Here is a 24,575-nt window from a genome sequence, read left to right on the forward strand (position 1 = left end):
TCTGCTTTTAAATAAACTGGATTTTTTAATTTTGGAACATATCTATGGCAAGAGTCTCAAACATTCGTCTGCATCTATTGCAGAAGAGGTGAAAGAGGATGGTTAACAATAAGTAGACAGCTGGTGGCAAAAGAACTGTTCCCTATTCCAGTGTTGCACAACAATGTTCAGTGTAAGATGCTGGCTTTTCTCCTCATGAAGGTTTATACAAAGAGATTGTCTTGCTAGTTTTCCCCACCTTTTTTTATTACTATTATTTATTTTTATTTTTATTTTTATTTTTATTTTTTCCTTGGCTGCAGTAGCGACCTTCTGATTTAGTGCCTTATTTAGCTTGGGAATGCGCTTGACCAGCAGAGCAAGTCAAGAGTGCTTGTTTTTGCATCTGGATATTAGACATGCTTTAGTATTCAGACTTGGAACATTCTCTGAGAGGATACCAGTAAATAAAATAGGATGGTAGAGGAATGTCTGTATGTTAGAGATAGAATGTACTGCTTTAGATACACAATTGATTCAGTAAAATTATTTTCTAAGAGTCTATAAAAATGTGACTATAAATCTGTTACTACTGCAGTGCCTCTGGATCACAAAGGCCTAGTTTGAATAAAAGTATGTTTTTTCAAATTGCTTTTCTCTGTCACCCTGAAATCAAAACAAAACATTGTTTTCCTTTGTTGAATATTATGGTTTATAATTGTGCAGTTAGTAATTTTCTGTGGATTTATTGTAATGGAGGTTTCCAAGCAAAAGCATTTTCCCTTGCCGTGTAGAGCCTGTTGCATATGAGGCATTCTCTTGATTCTGTAGGAAAAAAATGAATGTAGAATGGTAATACAGAGGCAGCATTTTTCCCCTTCAGTTCACATTTTGCCACCTTTTGCATGAATTCTCTCTAACACCTTAATGGTGGAAAGTTATAAAGAAGCCTCCTGTTGAAATGTTTTTATTTTTAAATAATTTCATTGAAAATAGATTGATATCATTTGGATTACTGAAAGGAAGGGGAAAAAAAGTACCTATTTTCTACCAAATCCATAAGCAAGCGAACATTTGGTATGGTTGCTTTCAAAACTTTCCCCTGTGGCTCCTTTTTCTGGTCTTTGGTTGGTCTTTCTGCAAGCAGCAGGGAAAAGCACCTCTTAAAAATGGAAAAGTGCGGTTGTTAGAACACCAGGATTAACAGATGAAATCAAAGTCAGTTTTGACACATGAAGTGTCTTTTAGCATACTTTCCTTTGTAACCGACTGCATTTCAAGTAGGGAATGTATCTTTAATTTATGAGGCTACTGCGTATTCAATCTAAAATTAGGTAAATACAGCTTAAAATAGACTCTAAGTTATGGTTTTCTGGAAAGCAATAAATAGTTTTTAGGTGATTCTGTTTTGTGTGGGTGCTAATGACATAACTTACAGATGTCTGTTTTTCACGAAGTATAGTCTATTAGCTACCTCTGAAAATTAGATACATGCTATTCCCTGAAGTTTTATGCCCAATAGCTTGAGCTTCTAACATTACTAGTCAATTTTCAAAACTTAGACCGAGCTTCCTCTACACAAGAAGAAAGTATCTTAGACAGCATCAACTTTTAGAATTGAATGGTGCTTAGGAGCACTGTTTTAGAAGTGAATGTCACCAGCTTTATGGAGAAAGCAATAAGATTCAGTATCTACCATAAGAATAGGAGACATTAAAACTATGTATATTTCTGTGGGGAAATGTAGAGTGAGAAGCTGTCCATGTTTTCTGACAGAATGACACACATGGCACTTAATAGAAAGTTAATTTGAAAACTAGATGATTGGGTAGAACAAGAATACAAGAACAAGTGATGATTCTAGGGGTTTTAGGGAGAGAAATGGTTTGATATGACCTTAATGCATAAATCCTTGCTCATTGATCCTTTGGTTTGGATGCCTGCTGTAATCTCAGTCCTTGAAACCCTTTTCACAGACTTGCAGACAGTAGTAATAGTAGGTATGGTGATGGGTAGCCAAAAGGGTTAATGGAATCTGCCCATTTTGAATGAGAGGACCAAAGAAGGAGTCAGACTGGGGGTCAGATGGCCTTCAGAGGTCCTTTTAGCCAGAGTTATTGTATGATTAAAGACTTCCTAATGCAGGTGTCCTGACTGGGAGAGATGGCTAGCAGGGAGTATCTACAGTATGTAAAAGGATATTAGATATATGTTCTCCTAAACTCTTGCTGTGTCCTTTCCAGCAAATTCTGCCTGCTGTCTGGTTTGGCACATCTGAATGCTGGCCTCATAAACAACAGGAGGAAGGAAAAATCTAGGCTTGAAAAACCAAAAAGATTTGCACTGTGCATGGTTTCAGGGCTGATTCCCATTCAGCTTAGATGCTTAAGTGTTTTTCCCTTTTTATTTATTTATTTATTTATTTTTCTATTTTGTTTTGTTTAGATCTGTGTTGAAAATCAGGCCATCTGTAGCTCAGATAGAGATCTCCATATAGGTTCATGTTTTGTTATTATTGTTTTTAGCAGTCATCTACCTGATACAACTGGGAAGAGACTGCTCTGTGGGCTTCAAATTATTTAGATATCTCATATTTGTATGTATTTTTCAGACTCTATTTGGGACCGTAGTAGCAACATCCATCATAACTCCTGCAGAAGAGCAGCTTCAGGGTTTCTCTGTACCTTATGCACAATCATATCGTGCATGTACTCCCCACATGTGCAAGTAATTTCACCTCATTTTATCCAATTAAATTTTATGTACAAAAATTTTCTATTGGTTGCGTACAGTGTGAAAAGAGATTGACACTCCCATCTGTCTAAAGACAGGAAGGAATGGTCCTCTTCATTTACTACAGAGAGAGCTTAGACAAGATCCCTTTTCTCTTCTGGTTATTTGGGTAAAGTAAGATAAACCACATTTATGGTTTTCTGTATTGATTGCTGTCCCACTGTGTGTTCTCAGACAAATAATCTGGATACCATCTAGTACAGTAAAAGCTATTTTAAACCTGTAAGAGCCTTGTTTCTTTCCAAGATAGTTATATTTAGATTATTCACTAAGTGAAGAGTAATCATTATTCGCCAATAAGAAAATGACAAGCAGTTAAGTTGACAAGTTTGTCAGAAGAATCCAATCTACTGAGTTACAGTTAATCTCTAGAGGACTTCTACTGATGTCAAGGAAACTTTTGCCAAAGTTGTATTTGATCTCAGTATCTCTCATGGTGGTAGCTTTAATTTAGATAAATGTTGCAAAAAGATGCATTTAAGAATAATAAATCACTACTGACACTCCTGTTTGAGGATCTGTGCCTAGAATTTGTCCAACTGATATGTTGTCCTTCTGGGAAATGTATCATGACGTGTACACATGTTACAAGAAAGATTTTGTACTGATAGGTACACTAAACCGTTACAAGTGAAGAACTCTGGCTTTTAATTTGTATTCCATTTGGTGTTAGAAATGCCTTCTGTGTTTTGCATTCTGTGGGAGATTACATTATCACAGCAGAACTCTAGTTTTGTGTAAAAGTTCTCATTAGGCATTCCTTCAAATACATAGCTAATTGAGTTCTCTCGGGCTTACCTGAGATTAGTACAAATACTGCTATTAGTAAAAGGGATCCTTACGTCACTACTCTGCCATTGCTATTTTTGAGTTTTATAAGTGAGCAATGGTTGATGATGGAAAGTGTTCCCTAGCTTGATTTCTGAGAGCTTAATGTAGGTGCCACCAGAAATGCACCTCAAGAAAACAAAGAGGATTATTTGTGGATTTCTTTGTATTTTATATCTTGTAGCTTAAAGGCTATGAGAAAATGGAAATCCTTCAAAGGAAATTGATCATCCAACACCCCCCAAGTAAAATTATCTCCTAGTAGAGTTTTTAGTCCGGTTGAGTAATAATACAGACTTCTCTGGCTCTCTTTTTATCTTTATCAATGATCAGACTTTTCTTTTGAGACACTTGCCTTGGGGTAGAAGAAAGAAGCTTAGCATTAATATGCTCCCTGCTTTTTTCCTCTTCCTCCTCCTGAAAAAGGAAAGCTTGCTTGCCTGCTTTTCTCCTGAAACTTTTTTTGTTCTTGTTTGTTTTATGTTAGATCACGCTGTAAAAAAATAAAACTAAAACAAAATAAAAACATTTATCAGTAAAAAAAGCCCAAATATTTGCTACAAGATTGTGTCTCATTTTGAATAAACAGAGCACACACGCAAAAGCAAGTAAACAAATATCCTGAACTGTGCTCATTGGAAAGCATAGCATTTTCGAAAAGCAAAGTAGTCTTTAGAGGCTTCTGTCATCACATAGTGCATATGGAACAGTTAAGTGATCAGAAGCAGCAAGCATGGGTTTATGAATGGTAGGACCTGTCTAACCTCATCTCCTTCTAAGACAAGGTGACCTGCTTAGTAGATGAGGAGGATTCCCTGGATTTTAGTAGTGTTTGACAGTGTTTTCCACAATATTCTCCTGATGGCTTGGACAGGTGTACAGTTTGTTGGATGGAGAACTGGCTGGATGATTGAGCCTAAGCCACAGTGAATGGAATTAAATCCAGCTGGCATCCAGTCAGCTGTGGTATTCCCCAGAGCTCAGTCTTGGGGTCGGTTTTGTTTAATGCTTTTTCAGTGGACTGGGTAAGGGGACTGAGTACACTCTCAGTGAGTTTGCAGACAGTAACAAGTTAGGCTGGACTGTTGATGTGCTTAATGGCAGGAAGGCTTCGCAAATGGATGGACTGACAGGCCACGTATGGGCATGTGACACTGAACAAAGGGAAGTGCTGTGTCCTGTGCCTGAGTCACAACCTCATGCAGTGATATAGGCCTTGGGAAGAGTGGTTGATAAACTGTCTCTCTGAGAAAGACCTGAGGGTGTTGGCCATGTGGCCAGATGGCCAAGAAGACAATTGGCAGCCTGGCTTGCACCAGAAACAGTATGAACAACAGGGAAAGAGAGGTTGTTGTTCTGTTTTCAGTACTGGGGAGACTGTACCTTGTGTACTGTGGTGTTATGGTTTTGTACTTTGGTTGGTGTCGGTATTCCACATCAGAACATCATGTAGGATAATGGGAGTTAAGGGGACAAGGTTTTTTTTTCTGTGGACTGCCTTAAATGGGCATGTGTGGAGCGGCACCGGAGGGGAGGTCGGGAAGGGGACGGGGGTATTCTAGCCCGGCTCCCTGTGAGGAGACAGCGTGGTCGGAACTTCCCGCCTCCCGCAGCCCGTCGGTGAGATTGGGGTTTGGTTTTCTCCTTGTTGAAACTCTCTCGTTGTTGTTTAGTCTTCCTGGGTTTATTAAACTGCCGTTCGTTCTCAGATCATCCTTTCTTACTTCATTTTTTTTTCCCTCCTAGACCCATTCGCGGTCTCCCTTCCCTTCCCCTCTCCCGGAGCGCACGTGGCCGGGCCGGGCCGCGCCGCACCGCGCTGTTAGAGAAGGGAGGTACTTTTGTTCCTGCCCCCCTGGGTTTGTCCCCCTGTCACGGAGGGAGCTCTAGAGAGAACTCCGTGACATGTGGTAAGTTTTGAGCCTCCTGCTTCAAGGAGGATATGGAATTGCTTGAGTGTGTGCAAAGAGCAATAAAGTTGCTGAAGGACCAGAACAGAGTTATGAGGAGGGAGTGACCAAACTGGGACTTGGAGCTGGTGATGTGTCAGGTTGATGGCTGGACTTGATCCTGAAGATATTTCCCAACCTCGGTGATTCTTTTTGTTTCTGATTTATATGAAATAGGTAGTGGAAGACTCTGGCAATGTTTCTGTTAGGAAGAACTTCTTTACAGAAAGGGTATTTAAGTACTGGAATAGGCTCCCCAGGGAGGTGGTTGAATTGCCATCCCTGGATGTGTTTAAGAGCTGTTTGGATGTGGTACTCAGGGATATGATTTAGCAGAGGGCTTTTAGAGTTAGGCTACTGGTTAGGCTGCGGTTGGACTTGATGATCTTCAAGGTCTTTTCCAACCTGGGTAATTCTATGATTCTATGATTCTATCTGTTTGTCCACATTTCAGCATTCTCCTGTGGGGTTTTCAGCGTGTGGATGATAAAGAATGACTTTTCAACTAAAGCATATTGACTGACAGAAAGGCAACAAATATTTCGGGCCATTGTTCTATTGAATAAAGTACAGATTTGATAGCAATAATACAGTGAACTTCATGCTTGTTCATTGATTAAAAGAGGAGATCAGTGTACAATGATTACGTGCAAAGGTATTGGTAAAAAAAGCAGAAATAACTACAATTTTGCTAAGGTATGAAAGATGGTATCCTTTAATTAACACTATTCCTTTCTGTTTATTATCCATCCTTCTCTTATCAGAAGATAGCAAACAGTGCCACATGGGCAAATGACACTGGAAGAGCCTTTTTAGTGCCTGATCAGAGGTTTCAGTAGGCACATATTTATCATGAGGCCAAGCTTAGCTCTCAAAATACTTCAAATCTGTTGAATTTTGTTCTTATCTGTCCAGTTTCTTTTAGAGTGGTGTGTATGTTCCAGATAACACAAGTGACTGCATAATGGCCTACATATTGCGGTGAAATTAAGGAATACTGCACCATGAGCTATGCTGTGCCTCAGCTGAGTAAATCATTTCCTAGTGAAACAAAAGGAACAGTAGCATTGTTGTCTGTGTTCACATGAACACATGAGAGTGATCTCAGAGTCTGCAGTGCTTGGAGGGTAAATGATAGAAATCAGTATCTCAGTGCCCAGATCTTTTGCATGTCTAAGAAAGTGCAGACGGACCATATAGAGGAAAGATATTATCAGGAGGGCAGTGGCTTTCCAGTATACTCTATATTTTTCCATGAAAAGGATGTATTTGTGGTAAACTTAAAGGGAAGTGCTGTCCTACCATTTATTCTTGTGTTCATGGGGAGTTATTCTTGTTTGTGCTTTATTTTTAAGCTGGGAATCCATTGCACCGAATGTTCTACCAATGTAGAACAAATGTCTTTTCCCTTCTTAGAAAATTTGTGATCTAAATGATGTTGGCAAAGCTACAAAAATTTACCATGCAGCATCCCCAGTGAATTTTGATGTGTAAATATTTAACCTAAAAGTGTTCATTACTAGACATGAGGGGGGTGCGTGCACTCGATCTCTTCATTGAAATGGACTTTTCACAATGGACTTTTGAAATGGTTTTTTCACACTGCTGGTGGCTCATGGCATCCTTTTTACGTTCATGTTATGCAGAAAAAAGAAAGCTCTGTATGGAGAGGGGAGCTAAAGGAAAACAAAGATCTAGTTACAAATGAAGCGTGGCTCTTGAATAAGATTTCTTGTTTAGATTTTAAAATGTTTAGTCTCAAATACGGTGAATGAACTGTATTCAATCGTGAATCCTTTGCGTGTGTTCTGAAGCTCCAAAACAATTCACACACACACACAAAATGCTTTAACTCTCTTATCTGGACTAACAACTGCACACTGAATTTTGGCCTGACAAGATGTTTAGAAGTGTATATGTATGTTATAAGCTCTGTTACAGCAAAAGCCACAGTTAAGGTTGCAATCCAGCTTACACTATATCCCTGTTGCTACTTACAAATTTCTTCCAGAAAAAAGAAATTAAATCTATTTCTGGGGAACAACGAGTCATTTCACAGTTAACTGTCAGAATTAAAAGGCAAAAAAAGAGAAAAAAAATAATCAAAATACCCCTTTAAAAAAGATGCAGTACGTTTGTAGTCTTGCATTCGGAACAGAGAATCTTAAGAAAAGTCAACTAGTGAGGCAGGCTGGATCAGGCCCTGGGCAACCTGATGTAGCTGTGCATGTCCCTGTTCATTGCAGGGGAGTTGGACTAGATGGCCTTTAAAGGTCCCTTCCAACTCTAAGGATTCTGTGATTCTATGAAAGTGTAACGATGATTTATGGAAAAGGCTGTTTTTTCATATAAATCAACTGGGTTATTTCACTTCATGAATTTAAACTCTGTGTGTGTCTAGCTGTTATTATCCTGAGACATTGAAATGGTTTTAGAAAAATGTATTTGCAGAGTGAGGGTCAAATTTTTAAAACCAAAGAAATGAAGTTCCAGGGCAACTGGACTGAGGGCTGACCCTAGGAGAAAAGAGAACATGTATAAATCTTACAGCGTGCTGATAGAGCTGCTCTGACTGAAAGGATTGAATCAAGGATGGTTTATTCTGAGGAAGTGTTTTTTGTTGATATATAAATCATGAAAAAAAAAAAATAGAAATTTTCTATGCAAGGCCTCTTTTTCAGTCCAACAGAAGAAAAGAGTACAAATTGAGCATCATGTATGTGATACTTGTTTAAGAGACCTAGGGTGTGAGAGATACTGCTGCCAAACCTGGAGATCAATATGCATATGTAATTGCCACTGTGGTTAGAAAGTATTTCCTAATGTATATCATTGTTTTTCCTTGTTGCAAAAGCAACTGCTTATTGCTTATTCACTGATAATAAGTGATCAATTGTTCTTTCTCTGTTCTTTGAAAAAACATACATGTGCTTTTCGTATTTATATATGTGTAGTATACATGACATCTCACATAGACTGTTACCATGTCCTCTTCTCCATCACATCCTCAGGAGCAACAGTCCGAGTCCTGACATTCCCACTTCCCATCACTTTGCCTAAGAGCTCATGTTTTTTGGGCCTTTTGTTGATCTCATCGTTGATCTTTGCTTCAGCTTGAACTGAGCCATGTGAGCTTTCCTGAAGAGTGGGACCTGAAGCTGCCCATTGTATTGCAGCTGAAGGCCTAGGAAGAGAAGGATCAATTGTTCTGCATAGATTCTCTACCTGTTTATACACTACACTGAAACGATGGCATTTTGAGGATAGAAAGCAGTATGACAGTATTAGCCCTGTTGTGCTGGCCATTCAGTATAACCCCCAAGGCTTTCCTGAAAATAATTTGGGCAGATGATTCATTTTGCTTAAATGCATTACATTTTTTCCCTGCTGAACTCCATGTTATTTTTAAGACTCTCCAATTTGTGAAGCTCATTTTGAATTCAAATCCTGTCCCTCAGTATATTTGCTGTACCTTCCTCCTTCATAGTTACTTATATATTTTATTATGCTATTCACCATTTCATCATCCAGATCATTAATGAAGATGTAGAACAGTGCAGGCTTTTGGGTACCTCTATGTGACACATCCTCCAATTAGACTGTGCACCAATGATAACTGCTCTCAGCCATCTACTGTATGGGCTTTGTGCTCCGTTGCAGCACTTCTTTTTCTTGTTCCTGTATTCCTAGCATCCTTGTGGAACTGTTGTACAAGACCTGATGAAAGTATTAATAAGGTCAGGAGACATGACAGTTATCACTTCCATCATCCCTGTATACTCTGTTGCACTGCTGTGGAAGGAATTAGTTATATTCATGACGCATGCATATCTGCTGATGTTTTTCTCCTTTTCTCCTCCAAGTACTTGTTGATACTTTTTTGCTTTACTTATCCAGCATTATTATTGTTTATTTACTTATGGAGACTGAAGCTCAACTGAATTTAAATTCCCATTCTCAGATTTCTCCTGTCCTTTGAGTTCAGAACATCAGCTGGCAACTTTGAGATTACTTAAGAGGCTTCCTTAAATGTTTTAGCATGCAGTATGGAAGTTTGGTGGCCCTGCCAGGCATTGGGGTTGGAGCTTCATGATCCTTGATGTCCTTTCCTACCAGGGTCATTCTGTGATTCTGTGATACCAAATGTATGTACTTTCAGCTAGGATCCTACTTATCTAAGTATTCTTTCTAAACTTACTCTTTCCCTTTCTGGGTGGAAATTATACCTTTATTTTTAATGGCCGGGGGGCTATGGATTCATTTTGATTGTCACCTGCTCTTGGTCTTCCTTTTTTTCCTTTCTTTAGTGAAGGTAATCTTTAAGCCGTATTGACATCATCTTGAGTACTCTATTGGTTAATGGATCAATTTTTTCCACTTTCTTTGTATTATTAACAAATGGTGACATTCCTTCTTATTTTCTTCAGGTTTCTTGTTAGGTGCCTCCTCACCTCAGTGTCTAATTTTTTTCTCTGCCTGCTTGAATTAGTCTACATACAATCTTAGTAGTGATAACCAGTTTCCTACGTTGTGTATACTTGCTGTCACCATTCAGCTGAAGCGCTGACTGAACCAATTTTATCTTTTACTGTACTCTTCTGCTTTGGGGGAAAATGCAGTTGTGCAACACCATTGTTCTGAGGTTTTCATTCTTAGGATTCTGATGTTTCTGGTGATTAGGGAGGGGTGGGGAAAAGAACAGTGAAGACCCACATTGGCATTGCTCCATTTTCTTTTAAATAATTCATCTAAGCACAAGTTCCTCTCAAATAAGTGTGAGGCTAAATAGATAAATGCAGGGCATTTAAAACTTGCCATTTCATCATGTCATTAACTGGATCATTTCTCATACAGAATGATCGCTGCTTAGATTTCTTTTTTCCTTTAAATGAAGCTGTATATTAATAGGGGGCTTGCCAGATGTACATTATTAGAATGCAAATAGCTCTTATATGCTGATGACCACTAAAGCCTTTATGGCACTGTGGCAATGTAGTTGTAAGCTGACAGTGTCAGGTATTTTGTGCAGTGTGGTTCATTTCCCGTGGTATAGCAACTTTATCTGCTACTTTTCTGACTTAGTTCTGATTTTGAAAGCCTTTCTTCTGTTACTGTGACATTTGAAGTGCAGTTTTTCTTCCTTGCAGAAATGGAAGTTGATCCCTAAGATCTCAGAATCAAATGTATCCATTATATTCACATACCGACTTTCCCATTTACTTACCATGCAAATATCTAAATTCATGATCTATAACAAAGGTACTTGAGAGAGAAGAGTTTTCCTCACCTGCAGGATGTAGTCAACAGCACGACATCTTGCTGAAGGATGGCAGGGATTAGCGGGGTGGTGATGCTGCAGATTCCAATGTGTAGTGAATTATTCCATTTGGATGGGAACTGAATCTCCGTTTTCCATTTCTTGTCAACTTCTAGCTTTATGACTGTGTAAATAAGTATGGCTGAGGTGGTTTAGGTATGGTGAAACTTTATTTGTAGCGGAGAAATAGAATGAAGTATTTTAACTGAAATGTTGCAAAATGAAAATAGCAATGCCAGTAACTGCAGCTCTCAGGTTACAGAAAAGTTTTGCTGAGTTTTCTCCCTGCAAGTTTGGCTTTGCTCTCCTTGAAAATATTTTGCACAGTTCTTCAGTGTACTTTCCGTGGAGTTATGTGAGCGTCACTCTTTTTGATTTAAGCTGTGTTTCTAAACAGCCTGTAGATCAAGGCATTAGTTGCTGCCATGAGTTATTTAGTAAAGACAGTCTGTAGCCTCTGAGCTTCATAAGCGGACAGATCTTTATCAGTAATCAATATTTGTTAATATAAATCTGTCATTACTGGCTCATCTTTTGAAGTTAATTTGAGATAAAGCACTTTTTTTATGGGTAGAAGCAAAAATAACAAAACCACCATAAGCATCCTTAACTTTGCTGGCACATCAAAGTTGGAGTGCATAAACCCGAATCCTCACGTGAAACCTAACTAATAAGCAGTAATGATGGAGAAACTTAACGCATTCCCAAATTGCAAGAAAAGTCTTCATTAAAATAGAGCAGCTGCTTATTTTCTGGACCACATGGTCTAGTCAGCGTGATAGGAACAAAGCGGTGATGGATCAGCAAGTTTGCTTTTGCTGGAAGATACACACATTTATTTTATCCTCTCTAATGTGTCAATATTAAAGAAGAACTGGAGTTGGGAGAATAATTAGAGTAATTTTCCATTTATTTTTCTCCCCAGCCTGCCTCAGGCTAGAGAGGTCAAATGGATGCTAAGGAGAAAATGTGCATCTGGAACTAGTCTGAAAATAAATACGTATCCCATCAGTGGTGCTGCGTACAATTTGCTTAGTCTTAGAGAACTAACTAAGTTTGTCTGCCACTTGATTGCCTGCTTCATCTAGGAAACCTGCTTAGTCTGTGTGATTCTGAAAGCAGTTTTTCTTCACTTTCAGAATCCGAGGGATGTAAGTTAACTATTTCTCATTTCTTGCTTCTTTCAGCTTTCCCTTTCACTTCTCAGAGTTACATTACTCACCAGCTCTCTTTGGCTGGTTTGCAGCTAGGAGGCTTCCCAGTGACAGAGACAAGCTCTAGATTTTCTAGCTGTGTGGTGAAACAACGGCAGCCCGGAAATCTCATGGCAATACCTGACATAAAATAACATCTGACTCTATCATGTCTTTCCTTGCAATTCAGTGAGATCAACTTTAATATTTTGCATGCTTTCTGGGCAGGAGCATATCCTGTAGCAATCTAGGTGTCAATGTAATTGTATTTATTCTACCTGATCTAATTCGTGTAATGCTGTTATGGCTGTGATTTCTTGGCATTGCACATCTGGCCATAAAACATGCATCTTAGGTAATGATTTTATTTCAAAACCTTGAAGCTGTTTGCTTGTTCTAATTTTGCTTGTCTTCCATCCAATACTTTCAGCAAAACAGGTAGCATGTGGTCTTCTGTTTGTTTTGTCCTCTGAACTACAGGAGCACATCTGTTCTGATTAATAACACCATACTCCCACATTAATCTAAAGAAGTGAAACACAGTCAATAGATAGACTTTGTACTTGCCTTGAAATAAAAAGTGATCTAACTCTGTTACTGGCTTTCTACTATCCAAGTTGTGCACTTTTCTGAAGCACAGTCTCTTCAATCCAAAAGCAAGGGAACCACAGACCCCCAAGGCAAACATCCTCACTGGAGAGGCACAGGTGGCTTCGTAACTGTCTTTGCTGTAATGACTGAACAGTTGGACTGGCTTGAAAGGGTGACCTTAAATTCTTGTACTGTTAAGACCTTCCAAGTATCAGACACATTGCCTGACATATTTATTCTGTTATTATGATTGAGAAAGCATATGCTTCTTCAGTGTCAGCTAAAAGAGGTGCAAAACATGGAGCTGCCTATCTTGGCATTCTGGCCAGTACAGGATTTTTAGTGTCTGTTACTCCATTGATTTTCAATTATTGAGCTTTCTTAAAGTCAGTTGTTTTTTTTTTTCAGGATAAGGAATCAGCTCCAGGTTCAAACTGTATGTTGATTCGTCTAAAGTTGACTGTGTACACAACATCATTTAGCGCATAGAAGTGATGAACTCTGTCCTTATGCTGCGGTTACTGCTTCAGTGTCCCTTTTATTCGGGCTGCTTTATGCTTATACGTGGGCAATGTTTGCAGAGAGAATACAGCTCATTGTGGAAATTTCACTTTACCTTGAAGTGAGCTTGAAAACAGAAGGATTTTTACTATAGACTTGAGAGTATCGTTTTGTTTCTTTTCCACATACCAAATAGCATAGTGCTGCATGCTTGCGTGATAGAGGTGAGAGCTAGCCTCACCTTTTAAGCTTTCAAACGATCTAACTTGCAAAATGTGTGGGTAAAAAACGAAGTGAAGGGCGCATTCTTTTCTGTGGAATTTCTGGAGATTGAATTGATTGGAGACACTTCTAACAGCTGTGTCCTTTGGGCTTCTTAGGAGACTCTTGCAAGATGAATGATTGCACAGTAGTATTATTCTTGAAATGAGGGCTTGAATTGCAGGAACAAGCTCCCACTAAGTGGATACCCTACACTTATCCTTAACCTCAGATTTTGATTTTACAGATACATGTGATTTAAGAAAAAAAGCTTTATCTTTTCTACTGTTAAAGGAACACCTTCACAGTTGTTTTTTCTTCCCCTCTCCTTTCACAGGTTCCAACTATGGGAGTCCCCGTCCAGCTCATGCCAACATGAATGCTAATGCAGCTGCAGGGCTTGCCCCGGAGCATATCCCTACACCAGGGGCAGCTCTGTCCTGGCAAGCTGCAATAGATGCTGCCAGGCAAGCCAAATTGATGGGTAGCGCTGGCAATGCAACAATATCCACGGCTAGCTCCACGCAGAGAAAACGGCAGCAGTACGGGAAACAGAAAAAACAGGGTACCACGACAGCTACGCGTCCTCCCCGGGCACTGCTGTGTTTAACACTGAAAAATCCCATCCGGAGGGCATGCATCAGCATCGTCGAATGGAAATATCCTTTTTGATGTTCTCATTTGGAAAACAGCAAATTGTTAGTGTGCATCAGGCGCTATTCATAAGTGTGAAGAAATCGATACCTTAAGTTGAAAGGTGCCATTGGGAACATAAAGTACACAAGCAGTATTTGCTTTCTTAACTGAGATCATTTATGCTGAAAAAAAATATATATACTTAGGAATGAAGCCTTAACTGTACCCTTGTGTAAGAAACTACCAGAAGCTTAAATGATAAAGGGTAGGGATTGAGGTCTTTTAAAAATGTGGCTGAAGCTGCAATTGATGGGAAATATGCAAGGTAGAATTCTGAAGCCAGAATTGAACCACTCTGTGGGACTGATGGCAACTACTGCCTTTCTCTTCTTTTTGCAGAGCTTCAGCTGCATAAACAGCTCTGGAACTTGGAATCAGATGATTTTTCATTAAATACACAGCATCACCATTTCTTCAGTATGGAGAAAGGAATGGGGAAAAATGGGGTTGGGAGGAGAACTAATGAAAAAACAAACAAACAAACAAACCTGATGTGATAAAGCCCTGAAACGAGGCTAAGCTCTGTTAATCATGTTGGGATTCAGTTGAAACGAATAAGACTCCCTAATATATGGGAAGATAAACTGATTATCTCAAAGTAGGGAAAAAGACAGATAGTTAACATGATCCTGCCACATGTGCACATTCAGTATGGGGCCAGAGCTAGCAGGCTGAACAAGAGACAGATTGTCACAGATGATAGATGATAACCACTGACACAGAGCTGCAGATGGCAAGGGTCAGTGCTGCTTTCTTGGAAAGCCAACGAGAGCTTGGCTGTTGGCTCCTTCATGTGGAAGGAGCAAAGTCTACTTCAGTCAGCTGAATCTGATCAACAAAGCTGGAAGTTGTGAATTCGGTGTGAAATAGAAGCAGAAGTAAAAATATAACTCTTCTGTTTCCCTGAAGAGAAACCAAGACCGACGCTGAACAGTAATAGTCAGTAAATCACAAGCTAATGGGATTCTTCAGTAAATGTGAAAGCAAAAGTACGTTAGGGGTAAATAAGCACGTCAGGGGAAGGCAATACTGAACTCAGCAGTAGTTAATATGATTTGAAAAAAAAAAAAAGATGCCATTTAAGACAATGAGATAATATTGTCCCTTTGAGGGTCTAGTGGGACACTGGAAAGATAAAAACAGAATCTGCGCATATTAGGATATCATTTTCTGAAGAGCAACTTGCTAAAAGCATTGTTGTCAATTGTTAAATATCCTAAAAGTTTCTGCCTGCCTGTTCCTTTCTTCAGATGCTAATTTTTAATCCCTTTGATTACGGTTTGCTACTGTTTATCCTTTCTGGCATAGCTGAGATACTTTGAGCATAAGGTGATGGATGATGACTAACAGGATGAAGCTGAATATTGGTTTAGTTGCCAGCACCCCAGTAAGCACAACTATAGAGAAAGAGCACATAGTGACATTTGATAAATGAATAAGATCAGCAATGAATGATGGGAGTGATGTGTTGTAAAACAGGATACAGCACTGCTGAGATCAAGAGGAGGACCAAACAATATGATTAAAGCAATCCCAAGATGCTGACACTTGCATTTATTTGGTATTTGTTTGGTTTTAGGTGAGTTGGTGGAAATATCTTTTTCCTCAGAACCTCTCATTGGATATATAGCCCTTATAAAGATGAAACACTTCAAGGACAAATAACAATATCAAAGGGCTGTGATAATATTTATTTTTTTAACTGTATACTGACTTTTCCTAATTGCTGAAAATTACTGAGAAGAACATAGCTTAATTTTCTGAACCTCTAAAATCTAAAAGTGCAGTAGCATAAGCAACGGTAAGCTTATGACCAGTATTCCTCTCAGGAAAACAATTCTAGGCAAAAGGCAATTAAGAAAAAGAAAGCCTATGGATATGTAGGTGTTTATGCAATCGACACTGTGTGTGCATCTTGGGGTACCTGAGAAATCCAGTGCTTTCACCAGTGAGGTATCTACTCTGATCTGCATAGCTCTGAAGTTTGCCCTGAAGTTCCTCAGTCTGACTGCCTACTAGTCATATTATCCTTGCACTTTTATGTCAAGCCTTAGTAGCTGCAGTGACAGTTGACTCCTTTTAGAAAGGACCATGCTTGTCTTCTTCCTCCATGTCATCATGCACCTCTTAGCATTCATAGTCTTAAGCAGGTAGCCCAGTGGGTTTGGAACCCGTTGACTCTTCTACATGTGAAATACAGAATGTATATGAGCATACACAGGGGTCAGTTGCCTGGAGGTTGTCTATTTCTTGCAGACCAGGCGGTAGAATATCCTGATCTCTGGTTTATTTTTGCTAAAACCTGCTGAGAATGGTAGTTTGCTGACCAAAAGCATACATACCGTGTTGACATCTGGCAACTCTGCAAAGCCAATCCCATGGTAGATAAATTCACACTCAAATGCACTCTGTGGCACAGGCTATACCTTACATTCATTGTCCTTTCCTGCTTTTCATTCCCCTCCAGAGTACTGGTGAGTTATCCCAGAGCTATCCTCCAGGGTGATCTTGCAGGCAAGTAAATACAGACAGACTGTAAATCTGGTCTCTGGTCTAACAGGAGACACTTCACAGCTAGTAAGGTTAAGAAATCCACAAAAAAATAAGTGAAATACATGGCCAGCAAATTGAAGTCAGTAGAAAAACGCCCTTAGATTTCCATTGGGTCAGTGGGATGTCAGTGGTTGTACAAGGTTGCTTTGCTGAACATCCGTTCTGTTTTTTTGCTTGTTTGCTTTTTTTTTTGTTGTTTTGTTTTGGACATTAATGGTGGGTTGTAATGCATCTGAATTGGTGGCAGTTTCTGTCATTAGGGATTCTTAGTTTGCTGGTGTCCCTACCATTCCTCGTACACACATTGCTTTTGCCTCTGAAGCCAGCTGAAATACAAATACAAGAAAAAGTAATACTCTCTTAAGTAATTTTAAAGAAAATAATAATATGTCTATAAACAATATAACTACACTTTGGATAAAGCTTTTTTTTTTATTTTTTATTTTTCCCATAAATTTTATCATTTGAATGTTTTCTACCTGAATGTACACGTATATTGGGCCCTTGCATTTAACTCTGAGATACGAGAGAGGTTGGAAAAGAATATAATTGCGGATGGCAAAGAATAAGGAACAGAAACTAATTGTGGAGGAAAGATGACAGGCCTTTCAGAACAGGCTTTTGTTATTAAAAACAGTACAGCCACACTTGGAGGAAAATAGGGAAAATGCTATCTAAATAAATAAAAGAAGAAAAACTTTTAAGAAATCTGTGTTTACTCTGGCACGCGACTGGCCTACACTGCTTTTGACATATTAGGAAGATTTTTGGCCGGGAGCAACTAAAAGCACTTAAAAAGGCATATGTTTCTTTTCAGAATATAAGGAGCTTGGAATGTTTTCTTTAAACAGAATTCTTATAAATCTTTTACTTTTTTAAAGTTGTTTTCTTTTTTTAATTATTATTATTTGTGTGTGCACATTTCAAAACAATTTCCTTAACTCCGTTCCTCAGACCATTTGAAATAATTATTTTACTGACTATTTTTGCCAATTGTGTGGCCTTAGCTATCTATATCCCCTTTCCAGAAGATGATTCCAATGCCACCAATTCCAATCTGGTAAGTCCTGGATGATATCTAATCTTATTCCTTTGAAAGTCCTTTTTAGAAGTCTCCAGAGAGACTGCTGAAGTTAGAGAACATAGATATATCCACCGGATGTGAAAACATAATAAGGGGAAATTTGGTTCTAAGTCTCATGTGAGCACCTGTTTTGATTGAGCTGGCTTTAGCAAGCATTGTTCTGAGAACTGTGCGGGTGCTGGATGTGCTGTTTTGGCTAGCAAATTTCTGCATGCTGCAAAAGTGCTTGGTAAGTTTAAACTGCAGGTGTTTGCAGGACAAAATCCTTTAACTGAGGATTATGCGGTGTTTTTGCCTTTCAAAGTGCTATTGTGAAGTTGTGGCGGCCCTACTGCCAGGTGATGCCTGGAAGCACGGCTAGATGACTAATTTCTGGGAAGTGCATTACTGCTTGCATTTCACATTGAGATATGTGTTCTGTTGAACAATATGGTTTTCTCTTTTCCTTCTTGTGGGGGGAATACAGCTGTTCCTGTGTCACTGCTGATGGTAATGCTGGTAATTAAGGGTAGAGAAAGGAGAGTGTTTACTTTTGGCTTAGCGTGAGGTCATAGCAAAGAATTCTGTTCAGTAAGGGCACGATGCGAAACAGTTCTGGAACGCGATTCACCGAATTAGCAGAAAACATTTTTCTTCCTCCCAAATATGTGAATAAATCTCCTACTTGTGTGGCTGCATCAGAATGAAAACTTACTCCCAAAGTTTAAAAGCTGGGTTTCTATTTCTTGGTTAAAATTTACCGAGACATAAGCATTTTTAGAGAAGCAGAAGAGGAAAATAAGAGCCGTGCTTCCAAAGTAGGCATAGTTAGCATGGCTGGCAGGCGCTGTAATTAAAATGATCCACACTGTTCACTGGATACTAGTCATTTGATTAAATATCTCTTGAAGTTGAGGAAAACAAATTGCAAACTTCAGGACTTTTCTGGGACAAAATTATTTGTCTTTAAAATGATTCTATGTGTTGTGCTTTTCCGTAGTAACTCTGTAGAGAAGTTTAAAAACCTAAGCAGGAGGAGCAAAGTGATTGTTAACTTTTTAACTGTTCTCTAAGGTTAATTTCAGGTGCACACCGGCTTGGGGAAATTTGTGGTTTGATGTCTCTTGTTTGCTTACATCTCTGTGCTGAGCCTGATATAATTTTGAACAATGATGAACCGCAGTGTGTACATTTAGAGCATCTCAGTGTGGCACTTCTCAGAAATTGGTATATTTTAATAAAATCACAGATTCAATTATTCCTCTGGCTATAAAAGACAGCATGTTGTTTATTGCACGTTCTGACTTGCAAGGTTTCAAGAGAAAAATTAAGCAGAGTTGAAGGTCAGAGCATGTCTAATTTGTCTTGAGCTTAATTAGGTGTGGGTATTTCCTTATTTAAGTGATGAGAGCTCTCGCTAATACCGGGTTCAAACAACCTCATAATTGAATGTGGTCTACTGAAACTGCTCTGTTCTTATAAAATACATGCAATTTGCGAGCTTTGTTGCTTTCTGAATTTGTTTTCTGAGGCATTTTTTCCTCACCTGTTCAATCCATCAAAACACCCTTGTTAGCTGTGAGTAGGATTTAAAACCAAAACCAAAGGAAGCAACCAAATGATTATAGGCTCAGGAGATTTTAGAAGTGTTACTGCCTTGAGGATGAGGTGGCACAGTTAACTTCTCTAACTAGATGTTTCAGAGAAGCAAAGGGATAAAGTAAATTGAGAAATTGGTTCAACTACATTTTATTCTTTAGCTCTTGATGAAAAAAGTAATGGAAAATAGAGTACTTTTAGATCCACTGGCCTAGGAGGGGCTGGTGTTGGTGGAATCAAGACTCTGTTCTGTGTTATAGATTAAATCCTAGATCTTTGACTGTCCGGTAGACTTTGGTCCTGTGATCTGAAAAAGGTGTAGATGACCGGATGTGGTTGGTCTGGGTCATTCAATTATGCTACATGTTTTACTGCAGCCAGTTCAGCACTCCCTCTTGTTAGTCTTTTTGTTGTTGCTGTTGTTTTGGTAGTTTTTTCCCCTCAGATTGTTATATTTTGTCAGATAATTCATCCTGTTGGGAACTAGAACTTTTGTATATGTTGTTCGTGGCATTCTCAAACTCTTTGCAGGACTATATAATTATCAGCAATAGGGAGGGAAAGTGGAGGCAAGAGGGTGAGATGAGGGTCAAAAAATACTAGCAGTAATTTGGAATGAGATGAAACTCAGATTTAAAGCAAAGCTATTCCAGATAGAAAGAGCTGCAGAAGTCTGAGACCATGCTCTCAAATAGCCAAACAATATAAGGAATAGAGTAGAAAGAAGTTGAAGTTGGTGATGTCTTCTTGTCAATTTGGCATACTTCCTTGACGTAATTTTCTTTTGACCTGTGAACATGCATTTTGCAATCAGATTTATTCTGTAGCCATGAAGTCTAGAGCTCCATAATCTGAAACAGGAACAGAGTCTGTCTGCTGTGCTTGCATGTGGGTTAATAGTGCACACAGATGTGTGTTCTGTGCAGAAGTGTGAGGCTGACCAAGCATATACAGAATGTTCCTAGCTGCCCTGGAGAAATTTCATTTCCATTTTGCAATTTAATTCTGTAGTGATAAACCTACCACAGATATTTCCACTTCCCTGGTTTCCTGAGCCATCCATAACTTTTTGAGACTGAAAGGAACTGTCCACAGGAAACATATGAGGGATAGTAACTTTTATACAGTCTGAAAGTGACAGAACAACAGTTTCTCAATAAACTGCTGCTTTTCCCTTTGGGTCCAAGTAGTTCTAAGGTTTCAACATGACTTTTCAATGAATATTTTGTTTTAGGTCTGAGATAAAGATTCAAACAGTCATTTTTAATAAGCTGAGTAGACGTCAGTGAGAGAAAACAGGAATTCTGAACTGAGTGTTTTCTTGCCTTTCTGTAAGAGGAGAAATACAATAATGAAATATATTTTGATACGGAGTTATGATATCTGTGAATTTCACAGATGGGATTAGACATTGATCCAATGAAGCATACTCATTTGTGAGTACGGAAACCGGTAATATATGGTGATGTCTCCATTTTCATAAGCCTTGTCTTTAGTTACAAGCCTTATTCAATGCTCTGCCATATCAATCAGCATTAAAATTAAATACAGAAGTTTCTGCTAAATAAGAATTTTTCTTTCAGCAAGGAATTGTGGTTAACTGTTACGCGCTGATTTAGGACAAAAATCACACATGTACTGACTGGTTCCTTGCAGTCTGACTTCCTATAATAATTCCTATAAATCATGAAACCATTTATGTCAAATGTAGGAGTGTTAGCTTGAACTGGGCAGCACTTTCATTTTCAAGATGCACATATGTATAATAAAACCCAGATCTTACATTTTTATGCTTACTGGAGTTACTTTTGCTATTGGCTTTAAGAAATACTCTAGAACAATATAGTGTAGTAATAAAAAAAACCTTGAAATTGGCTTCAGCAGTTTGTACATTTTTACTTCTACAATGTGTTGACTGGAAAACTATTAAACTTGTACAAATGGAGGGGAGTTGTATTAGCTGCAACATCATTTTGGTATTAATCAACTCTGCTGAGGCTTTACTTAAATTTACAAGTAAAGAAAGCTCATGCATGACCCTGTGCAAAGAGCAGTAACGTATTCTCTTGATGCAGTCAGGAAAATTGGAGCTAGTTGGAGGGAAATTAAAGTTAGCCTGCGTGAGAGGCTGTAACTGATATGGAGGCTTTCTGCTTGTTATCCCTGCAATTATGCATTAGAACAGAGATAATGTACATTTAGGAATAAAACTATAGACTGTCTGAGATAGGAAGCTGAGAGGAAAATGCTTCTGTCACTTTACTGGCAATTGCAAATGGCACAAGCCTGGTCAATGTCACAGCATGGCGATAACATAATGAGGTTAAGACCAACGTTTACAGCACGTTCTGTGGAAGGCAACTCAGCTGGTTGCTTGTGCCTTGGATAAATAGCAGGAGAAAATTCCTCATGTTATTTGGCTAGCTCTAATTCCTAGTTACAAGAAGGATAGCCTGTTGTACAATAGTTAAATTTTAAAACGAGATTTCTTGCATTTATGTGTCAGCTTATAATTGGATGTCACATTCAGAGAATAATTTGTTAAACCTGAAATAGGATCTAGTGAAAGGGGAGGTGGGATCTGTGCTTGTTTGTTGCTGCTCGTGCCAGACGATGTGAGTGCCAGTCCATGGAAGAGGGCTTTCCTTTCAGGGTGGCATGGCTGCTTTATTAACTAGTGACTTCGGTAGCATCCAGTTCAGTGGGTGATTTCTGGACCAAAAAAAAAGAAAATATTTTTAATCTTTTTGCATTTGCAGCAGCAGACTGACACGGTAGATGTACATGTGGCTAGATACCTATTATATTTCTGGATACTGGGATAGCAAACTTTATCCTTTTCCTAATATTCCTAATATTAGGATTAGAATCCTAATATTCTCTATATGAGAATTCTGAAGCCAGCATATCGAACAGTTTTACTTGTCACCATTTCTCTTGTGTGAAGTCAGACAATGTTAGAAAAGAAAATGAAGGTGAGGGGGTCAAGAAAAGAAAGCATGTTTTTTTCCGGATAAAAAAGAATACTACACGAAAGCTTTTGGTTCTCTTCTGTCATTGCTATCATCCTCCTGTGTGACAGCTCCAAGCCAGTGAGATGTGCTAACATTAAAGGGTGAGATGAGGGTGCGGTAGACTGGATATCAAGCTAATAAGCTGTTATAGGTTTACTACCCTGGGCCTCATACCAGTGCTACTACAGCTGGGAGAGATGATTCGATTTAAAAATGAGGAGTAAGCAACAAAAGCTGAAAGAGAGGAGCTGAGGATGGAAATGGGCTGCAGTACGGAGAAGGAAAGAGTCTGTTCCGAAAGAATCCATGAGGACACAAGAAATACTGAGAAATGTTGATGTGTATGCTGTTAAGGAAGCTGAATATTATGGAATTTAGGTGCAACATTTCCAAGAGTCCTCAGAATTCCTGTCTCTGTCAGGGGGAGGTTGTTACTCAGCATCTCTAACAGCAGTGAAGTGCAGGGTTGGAAGAATCGGCGCTGAGTGTGAGAGGAAGACATTGAAGCCCATCTGCTGGTTCTGGTATTAGAAAACTGTGGGGCTCTGGATAAACTGTGGTCTCAGTTTTCCCATCTGTAAAGTGAGTTGGTTACAGCTTCCACAGTGAAGGTAATTAGTCATTGCCTTACGTCACAGAGTGTTACGAGGAATACTGTAAAAAATACTGTAAAAAAAAGACAGAAATAATTGGTTTTGAGCCCATGACCACTAATTTGAAAGGATAGATAAGAGGTAGGACAGACCTCCTTCCTTTTGCATTGGGCAGTGCAGATCTTAGTTTCTGGGGAGAAATGTGCAGGACTGCATCACCATAATTTGCTTGTGTGTGATGTATTATTTGAGGAGGCCACTTCTGAATGTTTAAATCTGCAGTGCTCCTATCATCTCTAATGTAATGGTGTAATTTCTTAGACTTTATGAATAGGAATCCAGTAAAGCAGAGTTTAATACCGTCATGTTTTATTGGAAGAGCTAAAATTGTTGGATTCCCCATGCGGGCCTCTGCTGCTGATGTGGTAATTGGCAGTAGTAAGAAGGTCTTTGTGAACCAGGTGAAGAAAGATCTGGGGAAAGGTTTGCTGGATTCAGAGATAGGTGCCCACAGCAGAGAAATGCTCGGTTCTATACCTGGGTCTGGAAGGATTTTGACATCTCTGGCACTTTCCTCCAAAAAATACCTCCTTCTGCATTTCTCCCCAGCTAAGGTATTGTTGTATGAGCAATAACTCCTCTTCAGTTCTGTCATTTCTGTTCTTTTCCTTAACTGGACTTAACACCCATACTTCAGATTTCTTACCTTTCTGCTATTCTCATTAGCCATCCAGTGTTCTGCCATGCACAGCACCTGCTGCTGAGGCTGTCAGTCCCAGCCTTCTGCTTCTTTTTATACCAGCAGTCCTTACCCAGCCCGTGCTTGTTAGTGCTTACCACCTCTTGATCTACTCTGAGTTGTCACTCATCTTGGTGTCTCATTTTTTTTAATGTTCCTTTTTAAAATGTATTGTGTTTGCTTTGCCAACTCAGTTTCCTCATTCTGGTCAAACTTCCATCAAACTTCTCCCTTTTTGTTCCTTTCTTTTTCTGTGTGCTTCTAACTCTGATCTCCCCTCCACAGTAGTTCCATCCATTACTCATAGGTCTCTGTTCTGTCCTCAGCTTTGGATCCCTGACCATTTCTCTTGTTAGCACTAGTCTTATACTCCTTTCAGTTCATAAGCCAAGTGTCTAAGCAGTCCCAATGCTCTTTCCATCTCCTTCCTCCTTCTCTTTTTCCAGTTCCATTCCCAGTGCATTGTTCTCTAACTCTGTCCCTGATTTGGCCTTAGTCCTTCTGCTTTTGAAGTCAGGCCTGTCCTTTCCAGTGCTGTCTAGGTGCCAGCAGCAGAAATAGTGAGAGAGCAAGCCCAACTTGAAGTTCAGTAGCTTTATGCCACCTTGATCCCAGCTGGTTAAGAACTGTTATTAGATGAGTCTTTATAAGCCTTTGTAGCCCTTGCTCAGCGTTGTGGAAATGACACATGCATATTGGTCTGCAGAAGCCTTAAGATGCCAGATTAATGTTTGTACTGACAATTTGGGTGTTAAGTTTTAGCAAGTCTCTGCAAATCCTGTGCAGCTGGAGCTTTTAAGAGCCCATCTGGCTAAACTTAAGTGGGAAGACAACACAAAAGATGCAGCCTTGACACAAAAGCTGCTAATTTGCCAGTTCGTATGACGTTATTGCAAAGTATACTGT

General features: G+C 39.1%; 1 protein-coding gene across 15 annotated transcripts in view; it reads left to right on the plus strand.

Moving 5' to 3' along the window:
- CACNA1C (calcium voltage-gated channel subunit alpha1 C) overlaps positions 1-24,575 on the plus strand; it is a 424,545-nt gene that overhangs the window by 17,476 nt on the left and 382,494 nt on the right. For all 15 annotated transcript variants that reach the window (XM_072360924.1, XM_072360945.1, XM_072360915.1 and 12 more), the window contains exons 2-3: positions 13,750-14,071; positions 17,616-17,721. In XM_072360924.1, the coding sequence (XP_072217025.1) occupies positions 13,750-14,071; positions 17,616-17,721 (428 nt within the window). The remainder of the gene's footprint in view (positions 1-13,749; positions 14,072-17,615; positions 17,722-24,575) is intronic.

Source organism: Excalfactoria chinensis, chromosome 1 (assembly GCF_039878825.1).
Source record: "Excalfactoria chinensis isolate bCotChi1 chromosome 1, bCotChi1.hap2, whole genome shotgun sequence".
Classification (NCBI taxonomy): domain Eukaryota; kingdom Metazoa; phylum Chordata; class Aves; order Galliformes; family Phasianidae; genus Excalfactoria; species Excalfactoria chinensis.